The 12,836-nt window shown below is 41.7% G+C and overlaps 1 protein-coding gene across 7 annotated transcripts in view; it reads right to left on the bottom strand.

The window, feature by feature from the left end:
* Cfap20dc (CFAP20 domain containing) overlaps positions 1-12,836 on the bottom strand; it is a 220,436-nt gene that overhangs the window by 50,411 nt on the left and 157,189 nt on the right. For all 7 annotated transcript variants that reach the window (XM_041662655.1, XM_041662659.1, XM_041662657.1 and 4 more), the window contains one exon: positions 2,762-2,965. In XM_041662655.1, coding sequence (XP_041518589.1) covers positions 2,762-2,965 — 204 coding nt within the window. The remainder of the gene's footprint in view (positions 1-2,761; positions 2,966-12,836) is intronic.

Below are 12,836 nucleotides of genomic sequence, written 5' to 3'. Positions count from 1 at the left end.
GTGGGGGAGAGGTGATGGCTTCCAGTCCTCTGGCTTGAGGGACCCTGGAGGGTAGCGCCATTCACTGAGACAAAAGCAGGGCAGGACATCCTAGGGGTGATAGCAGGAGCCCTTTCATTTTGCTTCTCACCATCTCCACACCTTTTCTGAGGAGAAAAGCATGAGCTCTCGGAGAGGCTGAAACAATACTTGTAAATTGCTCTATTTAAACTCCACATGAGCAGTAGGGTGCAGATTTCATTACGGAATGCAATTTCCCATTTGTTGATAGTTCCAATATTGGAGCAAACTGAAGTTGATGAAATAATAAACATATCCCATGAATACTAAAGGTAGGATTTTCAAATTTTTCTGTCTAAAAAAACAGACTTTTCAATTTCTCATTTGGTGGAACAGAGGGGTTATTAGGTTCATTATTAACGGTGTTATTTTTGGTCGTGTGCTTTTACAGCCGTACTTGTCATGCAGGAGACTTCAGTTCTTGCCAGAACAGGACAGTGATGAGAACCCGGTATCCAGGGCAACCAAGAGTTCAGACTTCTCAGTCCATAAATAATCATTCCTCAGCTTGCCCTCTGTACTGCTGGTCTCCGAGCCCCTTCCTGACAAAGTGAGCTCCATCTGGAGGCCACCATTCTCTTTCTAACCGTGGCTCAGTGACGGCTGCGGAGCATCCTGTAAGGAAAGCCCTGCTTCACGTCTGCCTGCAATCAACCCTTACGAGTTGCACTTCGTTGCGAGGCTGCTCTGTGGGCAAGTCATGGGGACATAGGTATTTTTCTGGGTGGTGGATACTGCCCGGCACCAAGGCTGTTTGAAGAGTTGTGTGTATCATGGCTGTGTCTAATGAAATCAAATTAAACAAGAGAAAGCTGGGGGCAGAGGAGAGGAAGATAAAAGGCACTAAGTGAACATCGGTAGTGATTTCCCCCATGCATCTCCTGGAGTCTGTTTGATTTCACCTTCCAGGATGACTTGCACATTCTTTCACAGGGGCCTCATCTTCCGTTGATGTCTGTATAACCTATTTGATAAGCAACTCACATACCAAGAATTACCAGAAAGACAGACAGAGCTGCAGCGTTCTCACTGGGAAGTAAGACACTAATGGCAGTGGGAAAGACTCAGGTAGCACACGTGACTATGAGATGAGGGAGTGCTGAACGTGGGAGGCCTACAAAGAGACATGGAAAAAACTGGCTTTATGATAAAAGCGATTTCAAAATCAGTATTTGTTAGATATATAAAATTTCTGCCCACCACATTTGAAGTAAACATTTATGTGGTTTTAAAGCATAATTTAAAAATTTTAAAGATTTATTAATTTTTACTTTTTGTGCGTGGAATTTTTTTGTCTATGTGTTTGTGTGTGTACCACATGTGTGTCTGGTCCTGTGTAGGCTGGAAAAGGACATAAACTCCCCTGGAACTGGAGTTACAGATGGCTCTGAGGCACCATATGGATGCTGGAAACCAAATTCAGGTCCTCTACAAGAGCAGTGAGTACTTTTAAATGATGAGCTGCCTCTTAGACCCTAATTTAAGTTTTTACTATAGGACCTTTTATTTTTCCCAGTTGGCACCTAAGGAAGCAGGCAAGAGAGGATCAGGAACCTATGTTGGCACCGCAGAACTCAGAGATATTCTCTTGCTATTTTAGTTGGAACTGCAGACAGGAAGAAGAGTCGGCTTTTGTTTATTGAACTGTTTCAGTGCTGGGGACGGAAGCCAGGATGTCATACATGCTAGGCAATGACATGACCACTGCACTACATTCCTGGCTGTATATAGCTATGTATAAGCTATAGTAAAAGTTATTTTATATTTCACTCTCTGCTAGGCCATGGTGAGGGTGATGACCATATTAATGTGTTCTAACATGGAAAAGCATGAGGATTCAACCTTTGAAAAGCATATCTGTAGCTCCCATCATGGCCCCTCAAACACAGAGGAGTCAGTAAAACATTCAGTGACTTCTACAGAGGGTCCCTGAGTGTCTTCATTAAGTGAACAGTATTTAGCGTAGCTATAGGTTTTCCCCTTTTGTTCATTCATTTAAGAAGTATTTCATTGAAAATACTAAGTCTCTTTCATGTGGCAAAAGGTTTGTGCCAGGAGCAGGGCCTGTCAGAGCCCATTTCACTGCCTGATTTTATAGACTTCTGTGATCTGAGGATCCCTCCCCTCCAAAGTCCACACATCAGAAACCTAATTGCCTACATGAAGGAAAAGAGAGGTGGGGTATTTAAGAAGCGGTTAGAGGGTAAAGATTCTGTGTTCGTGAATGAATTCATCCTATTATTGTGGGAGTGAGTTCATAATAAAAAGATGCATGGAGTTCCTTCCCACTAGTTTGTTTCCCACGCCCATCCCCACCCCATTCTCCCCATTCATCCCACTTCAGGGATGATGCCTGAAGAAGCCTTTGCCAAATGCAGCTCCTTTGACCCTGGGCTTTCCAGACTTTAGAACTAAATAAAACAGACATTTGTGCTTATAAATGCCCTGGTTCTCATCTATTGAGCAGAACACAGGAGAGCTAAGACAATCATTATACATCCATTTCCAAGGGTGTCTAAGACAGTGGAAGACAAGGCAATGGCATCCCCCCTAAAAGACTGTCTCAGAATGAGCTCTGCATGCTTCTCACGGTGGGTGCCTCATTTCAGCTCTAGTTTCCCTGGGTAAGGCTGGGCTTTGCTAGAAATGGGCCTGCTGCTTTTCAAGTCAAGGGAAGAGAGCTGCAAAGGGCAGGACTCACAGGTGGCAGACAGGAATTCCACGTGGTTGTGTCATCACTGCTGGTACTGATGCTAACATTACAGTTGTCCACCTGGGATGCACTCAGGCCATGAGGAGCTCCAGGGTCTTCTAGGTCCTCGTTTTGCTGCCGACGGAGGCTTGCTAGCATCTGCAGCTCACATTCGCTCATCTGGCTGGGCTGATAGTTCCTCCAGTTGTATTCCTGATGAAGAGACAGAGATAAGACAAAGAGTTACTTGCTTTCAATTCTATGGGCTCCCGACAAGTTTGACTGCAGCCCTACCTGCAATGGCTCCCCTCTGGGAGAGGACCAAATGCTCTTCACACCTTCATGAGAGGTTACCCTCCCTACTCAACCCAAGCTTTCTGCACACTGCCTTCATGAATAAACCCCAAAGCATCAAACTTGCATCTGCTTTGGTTCCTCTTTCATGCTAGCTCCTGCTGGTTGTCCATCTGGCTAACTGATGCCAGTCTTCCTTGGGGAGGCCTTTTTTGACAGTGACAAATGGGGCACCTCTTCTATTATGTGTCAGAGAATGTAAAAGTCTTGACTGTTAGCATTTGTTCCAATGGTAGTTGTCTAGCTAACTGCCCTTGCCACTGACTAGTTAGCTGTGAGTGGCACAGGTCACTGCCATGACTGTCTGACTCAGGCTGGAGTCCCATGGTGAGGGTTTGCGGGTGCTTAACTACAGGGCCCAAACTCAAAGCAGTTTTTAATTAACTTATGTATGAACTACTGATGCACTTTGGAAAAAGTGTTTCCTGGTAGCCCAGGCTGGCCTTGAAGTCACAGTAATTGTACTCCAGCCTCTTGAGTGCTGAGGTTGCAGGCTGAGTCACCACAGCCTTCTTAAAAGGAGCTTTGAAAAGAGAAGCACCCTTTCTAGACAGATGCCTGGCTCATACGGTAATGGACAATTTCAGCAGCGTTGACTACTAAGACCAAATTTAGTCAAATTACAGATAAATGGAAGGTAATGAATGAGAGGCGGGAAAATGTAAGGTCTACGATCCAGAAAGGCTTTGAATCTATACCTGACATCTTACTGATGCAGAACAGAAAGTAGGTGATGCAAAATTATTACTGTAAGTCTCCAGATGCTAACACAAACAAATATTATTTCTTCTTTAATTTTTAAAAATTACATTTTTAGGAGTGACCTGCCTGCCCAGAAGACTGCCCCAAATCCTAGATTCGGTTCCCAAATACTCACTGACTCCCACCCCCACCATGTATGTGCCTGACTGGGCAGATGTCCACTGCTCAGGCACAGGCCACACTAGTAAGAGCAGTGAGGGACCTGCCCGCCAGCAGAACTGCCCGACTCCCTAGATTCTGTCCCCAGAGACCCATTCCATTGCCCTCCCTCCAACCTCACCACTAACTCCAAAGGACTTCCACTGCCTAAAAGTAGGCCAAACCTATCAGAGGAGCAGGTGAGTGACATCTGCTAGCAGAACTGCCTTATTCTTTAGATGGTGTTCCCCAAAACCCATTCCACTGTGCCCCTGTCTGCCCCCACTGCCATCCTCTCCAGCTCTGTGCCTCAAGTAGGGTGGAGTTCTGCTGCCCAGGAACAGGCCATGCCAGTCAGAACACCTGCCACAGAGCAGGCTATGGCAGTCAGAATAAGAGGTGCAAGTCAAGTAAGTCAGAAACACAGATAGGCAATCTGAAGCAGAGACCCCCTACTGGATCACACCAGCTAGAACCCCAGGCCACAAAGACTAGAAGATCAAAGAAGCAGAAGCTAAGGAAGAAAATACCTGTCCAAATTTAGACGAACTCAGAAAGCAATACCTAAGCCTATAATCACCCCAAACCCAGATGTCCAGACTTCAGTGTAGGAACACAACCAACAATAGCTAGGGCAAGATGTCACCACCTGAGCCCAGCTACCCTATGCCAAAAAGACCTGAATATTCCAATGCATCTGAAGCACAAGAAGATGACCTTAAAACCAACTTTATGAAGATGAAAGCCATCCTTAAAGAGGAAATGAAGAAATCCCTTAAAGAAATTGAAGAAGAGATAAACAAAAAATTGGAGGAAATCAATAAATCCCTTAAAGAATACCAAGAAAGCCAAGGAAAAAACCCCAAACAAACAACAGACAAGGAAACTGTTCAAAGTCTGGAAATAGAAATAGAAGCAATAAAGAAAACACAAACTGAGAGAATTCTAGAAATGGAAAATCCAGGTAAGTGAACAGGAACTATAGATGCAAGCATAACCAACAGAATGCATATGACGGAAGAGAGAATCTCAGACACTGAAGATACGATATAAGAAATATTTTCATCAGTCAAAGAAAATATTAAATCTAAAATATTCCTAACAAAAAACATCCAGGAAATCTGGAACACCATGAAAAGACCAAATCTAAGAATAATAGGAAAAAAGGAGAATAATCTCAGCTCAAAGGCCCAGAAACTAATTTTAACAAAATCATAGAAGAAAATTTTTCTAACTTAAAGAAGGAGATACCTATAAAAGCACAAGAAACATACAGAACACCAGACAGATTGAACCAAAAAAGACACAAAAATCAAAATTCTAGACATACAGAACAAAAGAGAATATTAAAAACTGCAAAGGAAAAAGGCCAACTTATTAGATCTACACCTGGCTTATCAATAAAGATGCTAAAAGCCAGAAAGACCTGGACAAATGTCCTACAGACTCTAAGAGACCATGGATGCCAGCCCAGACTACTATACCCAGCAACACTTTCAATCACTATAGATGCAGAAAACATGATATTTCATGATAAAGTCAAATTTAAACAATACCTATTGACAAATCCAGCCCTATAGAAGGTGTTAGATGAGAATTCAAACCAAAGGAAGTTAACTATACCCACAAAAACACATGCAAAAAATAATCTCACACCAACAAAATGGAAAGAAATGGAACTCTCTCTCTGTCTCTCTCTGTCTCTCTCTCTCTCTCACACACACATACATACACACACCACCACCACCACCACCATAAAAACAACAATAATATAACAAGAATTAACAATCATTGGTCATCAATATCTCTCAAAATCAATGGACTCAATTGGCAAATAAAAAGACACCGACTAACTGAATGGATACAAAACCAGGATTCATCCTTCTGCTGCATACAAGCAACATACCTAAACATCAAAGATAGACATTACCTCAGAGTGTAGGGCTGAAAAAGGATTTATTCCAAGCAAATTGACCCAAGAAGCAAGGTGGTGCAGCTATTCTAGTATATCTAACAAAATAGACTTCAAACCAAAATTAACCAAGAGAGATGGAGAAGGACATTTCAATTCATACTTATCAAAGGAAAAATCCACCAAGATGACATTTTAATTCTTAACTTCTATACACCCAAAACATTGGGTTAGCTACTACCTTTTCTTTCTTAGTGCTTTATTAGAAAAAAAAATATAATTCTGAAAACAACTCTTGGAGTTTCTAAGACATCAAATGCTTTCTAATAAGATATTGCCATCTCCATAATTTGAGTTTTTAAAATATTGCTATTTGGTAATATGGTGAGAAGATTTTTTGGAGTCTTCTTGGGGAACCTCAATTGAGTATTTATTCATAGGTCCAGAAACCTTGTACCACAAGAACCCTCTCTCCATATATGTAATTACTTTTAAAAGTATCATGTAAATGCTTTGTATATACTTTGCTATGTATATACCTGGTCAGATTAAAGACTCATATTACAGTTTTCTTATTGATTTATTAAAGACTCATATTATAGTTTTCTTATTGATTCATAAAACACCTTTACATACTGACGGCAGTATCTTTCTCTGATCATTATTAAAGGTATTTTCTTGGTCATACTTATTATCATGCTTTTCACTTTGCTCACACATGTATCACTTTCTCCTCATGTTGAAATTATATAAAATTTCTGCCCCAAATACAGCACCTCTTTTTCATGGCATATATATTACGTTACTTTCTCTTGTTTTCCTTCCTTCTCCCTCTCATAGTTCTCTTTCATCTTCCAATCCCACACCCTCCTAAGTCTTTATATGAGAGTATATATGTAATATTTGTCTTTCTGTCCTATTTATTTTGCTTAACATAATGATTTTAGTTCTATCCATTTCCTTGTGAGTGTGATGGTTTCATTTATCTTTTTCTAAGGCTGAATAAAATTTTATTGTCTGCAAATCTTTTCTTTACCCATTCATCTTTGATGGGTACTCAGACTTTTGTGAACATAACAGCAATCGATAGGCATGTACAATCTCTATGCTGACTGAGAATCTTTCGGATATTTCCTTGGGATTACACTTAGGACCTAGGATAGATTTCAGTGTTTGAAGGAACTTCCATATTAATTCCATAGGGCTTGACTGGCTTATGCTTCTGCCCGCAGTGTGTAAGGGTCATTGCTTATTTTCTGATAGGGTAAAATGGATGGATTCTCAAAGAAGTTTTAATTTGCAATTTCGTGATGGCTAAAGGTATCAAACATCTGTCAAATAGTTATTGGCTATTTTTGGTTGTTCTTTTGAGAATCATCTGTTCAGATTCTCAGCTCATTTGCTGAATGGATGATTTGGTTTTTTTTCTGGTATTTAAGTTTTTATAAGTCTTTATATATTCTAGATGTTAATATCATGATTGATGTACAATTGGCAACTACATTTCCTCTATTTTCTAGGCTATCTCTTCACTCTGCTGAATGGTTTCTTTGCTCTATTTTCTAGGCTGTCTCTTCACTCTGCTGAATGGTTTCTTTGCTGCTTTTCACTTTCCTAGGTCCCCAATTTGCATCATTAGATTATTTATTTGAGATTGTTCAGATTTCTATATACTTTCCTCTTAGAACTAACTCAATTACATTGCAAGGATACCAGTGTAGTTGTGTTTCAATTTTCATTTGATTTTCAGAATTTCAAAACTCCCAGTGTTTCCTTCAATGACTCACAGGGTCATTCAAGAGTTCACCAGTCTGTCTCCAAGTTTTTGTGTAGTTTCTCTTGTTATTCAGTTCTAGTTTTATTCTGTTGCGATCTGATACTATGTAAGGGATCATTTTAATTCTTTTGAATTTGTTTGGACTTGCTTTGTGGCCTAGAATGTGGTCTATTTTATAAAAAAGTTCACGGGCTTCTGAGAAGAGTGCATAATCTACAGGTATGTTAGGTCCATTTTCTCTATGTCATGGTTCACCTGAGGTTCCTTGGCTGAGTTTTAGTTTTCATCGCCTGTCTAAAGATGAGAGGGGTGCCCAGCGTCATCACTATTCCTGGATATTGACCTAGCCCACCCTCTACTCACACTAGAGTTTGTTTGATGAAGTTAAGAAGTCTCAGATTTGGCCTCTACATATTTACAGTTATTACGTATTCTTGATGGATTATTTCTGTTGTTAGAATGTAGTATTACATTAATGAGTTTTTAAGCAGCTTTGGGAGAAAATGTCATAAGAGGTACAACATCTACATTCCACTGAAAAACCACTTAAAAGGTAATATTTCAAAGTCAGAAGAGGTCGTCGAGGTCACAACAGAGCATGGCAATATGATCAGCATCACCAGGAGATACATGCAACGCAGAGCTACAGTGACTTTTCCCTTAGTTTCATTGGTTATGTGAAAAAAGATAGACAACAAATGTTGGCAACTGTGGAAAAATGAGACCTTTGATCCACTGCTGGGTCAGTCTATAAAGTAGAGAAGCTAGTCTAGAAAAAAGTCTTGCAGTTTCTCAAAATGCTTAACGTAGAGTGTTTATGAGACCTAGAAATACTCTCCTGAACATATAAAACAGGAACCAAAAATCCATATTATCTTCCACATACACACATCCCAAACAACCAATCAAAAAAACACACAGAGAAACCAAAAAATGTGTACACAAATGTTCATAGCAGCATTATTTCAAATTGCCAAAAGGTGAAAACAGCCAAATATCTACCAACTAACCAATGGAATTTTGTTTATCCATTTCATATGATGTAACACAGTCGAAAAGGTTAATAAAGTTTGTTACAGTCCACCATCTAGATGGCCCTCGAAAGGATTATACTACAGGAAAACCGCCACAGGCAAAGGCCACATAGCATGTTATTCATTATCTGACAAGTCTAGAGTAGGCAAACAGACATGGGAAGTAGATTAAGATGTCAGAGGCTTGGGAAAAGGTGTGCAAGCAACTTTGAGGTATATAACTTCCCCTGAGGGGTGCTGGAAATGCTCTGAAATTAGGGTCACTATGGCAGTTAGAGAATGAATTAAAACTCCTGTGTTGTCTATTTTAAACAGGTGATTGTTATGGCATATTAATGACCTCAACTAAAACAGTTTAGTAACCAGAGGTGATACGAATCCCTGCTTAACTTCAGGTACAATGGTGAACAAGTGACTTGTCCTGTCCTTCGAGTGATAGAAAGGATCATCCCAGTGTGTCACACCATGACGTTTAGCTTAGCTTGTCACTGCCAATATGTGCTTTTTACAATGGAGGATGACACTTGAATATGTCCATTAGAAGAAATTGATGTCGTTAGTATGACGGATCCAGGTATCCAATCCATATAATTCATAGAACAGTACTGTGACTGAACGAATAGCTGTGTGTTGAGAAGAAAATAAGAGCTGGAGGTGATGATTCTATTAGGCAGATCTAAAGCCAGGTCCTAGCTTTACCATTTCCAGCCATGACCGAGGACAGCATCTATCTATCTCTTCATGCCTTAGTTTCTTCATTCATAGAGGCCACAGTAGCCTTGTGGCATGTGTGATAGACTTGCTAGTAGACAACAGACGCTTAGCACGGCATGAACAGTGACAGCATGCTAGCACTATCTATACTTAGAGAAAACAGTGTGTGTTGGCTCTCACATATCTGTCAAAGCTCATGTGCTAAGGACTTGGCACAGGGTCTTACAAGGAGGGGAACAGAATGCTCTCTCTCTTTTTGCTTGTCTGTGTGTGTACATGTGCATACCTGTGCATGTGTGCCATGGTGCATGTGTGGAGGCTGGAGGACATGTGGAAAGGTTTTCTCCTTCTATCTAAATGTGGATTCTAGGAATTGACCTCAGGCATCTAGATTTGTGCAGCAAGGACCTTTCCCCAGGAAGCCATCTTCTATCCCTGGAAGTGTAACTTTTGAGAGGGGGGCTGGTAGGTGGTCTTAGGTCATTGGTTATGCTGTTAAAGGGGATTTTGGGGTGTACCCTGTATCTTCCTCTTCTTTTCTTTTTCACCACCTGGGCACCATATGCTGCTGTTTGTCATATGTGCCGTCACTCCACAGGTGCCCAAACAACAGGACTGAAACCTTCCAATTGTGAGCCCAAAATAAACCCTCCTTTCTTTATAAGCTGATTATCTTGTCCATATGTTGTTTTGTTTTGTTAGTATTTTGAGACAGGGTTTCTCGGTAGCTTTGGTGCCTGTCCTGGAACTAGCTCTTGTAGACCAGGCTGGCCTCGAACTCACAAAGATCCACCTGCCTCTGACTCCTGAGTGCTGGGATTAAAAGCGTGTGCACCACCACCCAGCATTTTGTCCATATGTTATAGTCATAGCTAATGCATGTGCCTCCACCTACAACTATATTAAAATGTGTGTGATATAAAACATATAAAAATAGAAATTAAGGTGGCTGGGATTTAAAAATTGGAGCCCCGTGCAGGCAGCAGAAGCCCCGTGCTGGGCTTCTACTCAGTCTGACTATATCTTTTGTCATCTGAGCCCAGACTAAGAGCTTTGAGTCTCTACTCCACCTACGAGCTACTGGAGGGTGTGGAGGAGCAGGTCCTACAGAACCACGTCATCACTGAATAGGGCCAGGTGGCCCACAGCTTAGAGCTGCTGTGGGTTCAGCCCTCAATGCTTGCCCTGCTGATAGACAGTTTGGGGCAGTGGTGCTGCTTGCAGGCCACAAGCACAAAGGTAGATCCCAGTGATCCTTGGGGAGACTGAGGGCGGGAAAGTATGCGGCAGCCTGGAGCTCAAACAGAACCTGGCCCTGACCGCCTTCCCCAGCAAGAAGATCACCCTGACTCTGGGCGACCACAGGATATCTGAGACATGTCCTTGCGATGGTCTAGTATTTATGGTTTGCCAGAAATCGCCTTAAACTAGACCAGCAACTTGTTGCCATGAACATTCGCGTGCAAAGCTATTTGGGCCAAAGGATGTACTGTGTGACACACTGCAGTGTCCAAAGCCACTAAGAGGAAAGAATATGCAATGGAGAGCAGGAAAGATGGAGGCATGGAGAGCTGCGGGCTTGGTGGACAGAGGTGGAACTAGAGATGACATTGATGGCAGGTGTAAGAGAAGGCTATGTGTTACCACTGAAGCCCATGCAGATATCTGGGGTCTGCAGTGCCACCAGAAGCCATGCTGGTGTCCATGGGCCATGCTGCTGCTGAGGGACATCTGAGTCTATGGCCTATGCTGCAGCAGAGGGCTGTGCTGATGTCTGGGGTCTGTACTGCCCCTGGAGACCACCCTGAGGTCTGTGGCACGTGCTAACCCTGCGGACATCCATAAACCATGCTGTTGCCAGAAATCATTTGGAAATTTATGATCTGTGCTCCTGCTAACTTTAAAGGGCAAGGAAGCTCATTTTCAGTGGCATTGATGACTGCAGGCTTAAAGTCGAGAAAAAGGGACATAGAAGACTTTAGTTATAATCCCTACCCCCACTCCTCAAAGTAACAGCCTATACAGGAGACTCTCAAAGAAAACTCTTAAAAATTGTAATAAGGATGCTGAAGTGCAGCTCTCCATAATCAACGGCTTCTATCAGAGCCCAAGGTAGGGAAAGACTCAGCTTTCTTTAAGGAGCTGGCTACTGGGAGTTTAACCACACTCCAGTGAGTATATAGGCAATATAAATTGGACTTGTGTTTTTTTTTTCTTCTTCTTCTTCTTCTTCATTTTCTTATTTTTAGAGGGGAGGACAGGTCACACAGTGGTGGCAGACCTGAGAGGACTGGGAAGTGAGTGTGATAGGGATGCATTATGTGAAATTTCCAAATAATAAAATAAATATAAATAAATAAAAGTATTATGTTGGAAAAAACTTGAAGACAGTTTAAATCTTTCTTGTTGAATCCAGTGGGTTGTCTTTGAACACAAGGCTTGGTGTAAAAACATTCCTTTCAGGACCTCAGTGCAGGCAACAATACTTAAGATCCATTATTGCTGTTTCCTTCCCTCATTTTTTTTCTGTTGCAGAGAGAGGACTGGGATACTTGAGAGATGCAGCACACGAGGGCTGATTGTCATTAACTGTCCAGTTGAATTAGAGGATGCCACATTGAAGTCCAAAGTGACATCTGATAGCTAATTAAGTTTGCTGTAGTGGAACTGGTGGTCTTTAGAAAGATCCTTCCACCCTGGGCAGTAATGAAGCACGGGGAATACCTGGCTGGGCTACCACAGTAACCTACAATGATTCCTTCCACAAATGCTCACTAAGACTTTTTTCCATGCCAGGCTCTTTCACGTATTTTCATGATTCTATTTCATACAGAATAACCAGCATTCAGACAGGCATTTGGAAGGGGCATAGAGAAGGAAGGAGCGAGCTTCTCCTAGGGTCACAGTAGAGCAACTTGTGGCAAACAGGTAATTAACTTACTTCTCCAAGACAGTTTTGATTTGCAATCTCTTAAGTCATTTCAAAACCACCAGGAAGGCCAAATCGTTACTTTCTTTATTATTTTGAAAGGAGGCCTATCATATGGCTTTCAGATCAAGGGGATCCACACACAAGAGTCTAACTGAACTGCCCAACTTCTGAAGGGCTCAACATGGTAACCGCAATCTAATTTTGTCTTCAAGAATCCTTGTAGAAAAGGGAGGTGCTGCCGATCAGATTTGCTGGGAATGAGGCATGGGCTGAAGGCTGTGCAACTCAGTTGCGCTCTACTCACTAAGTCTTCAGGTGGTTATTTTCAGTGATCTGTCTTAGATACTAGCTGCAAAGGCATTAAGGCAACCTTGTTGATGCTGTGACCCTTTAGTGCAGTTCCTCATGCTGTGGTGACCCCAACCATAAAATTATTTTCATTAGTACTTCACAACTATAAT

The sequence above is a fragment of the Microtus oregoni genome, unplaced genomic scaffold (assembly GCF_018167655.1).
Source record: "Microtus oregoni isolate MIOR12 unplaced genomic scaffold, Mior012 000013F_ref0000133, whole genome shotgun sequence".
NCBI classification, from domain to species: Eukaryota; Metazoa; Chordata; class Mammalia; order Rodentia; family Cricetidae; genus Microtus; species Microtus oregoni.
The sequence above is the reverse complement of the archived record's forward strand: the minus strand, read 5'-3'. Positions and strand labels throughout refer to the sequence as shown.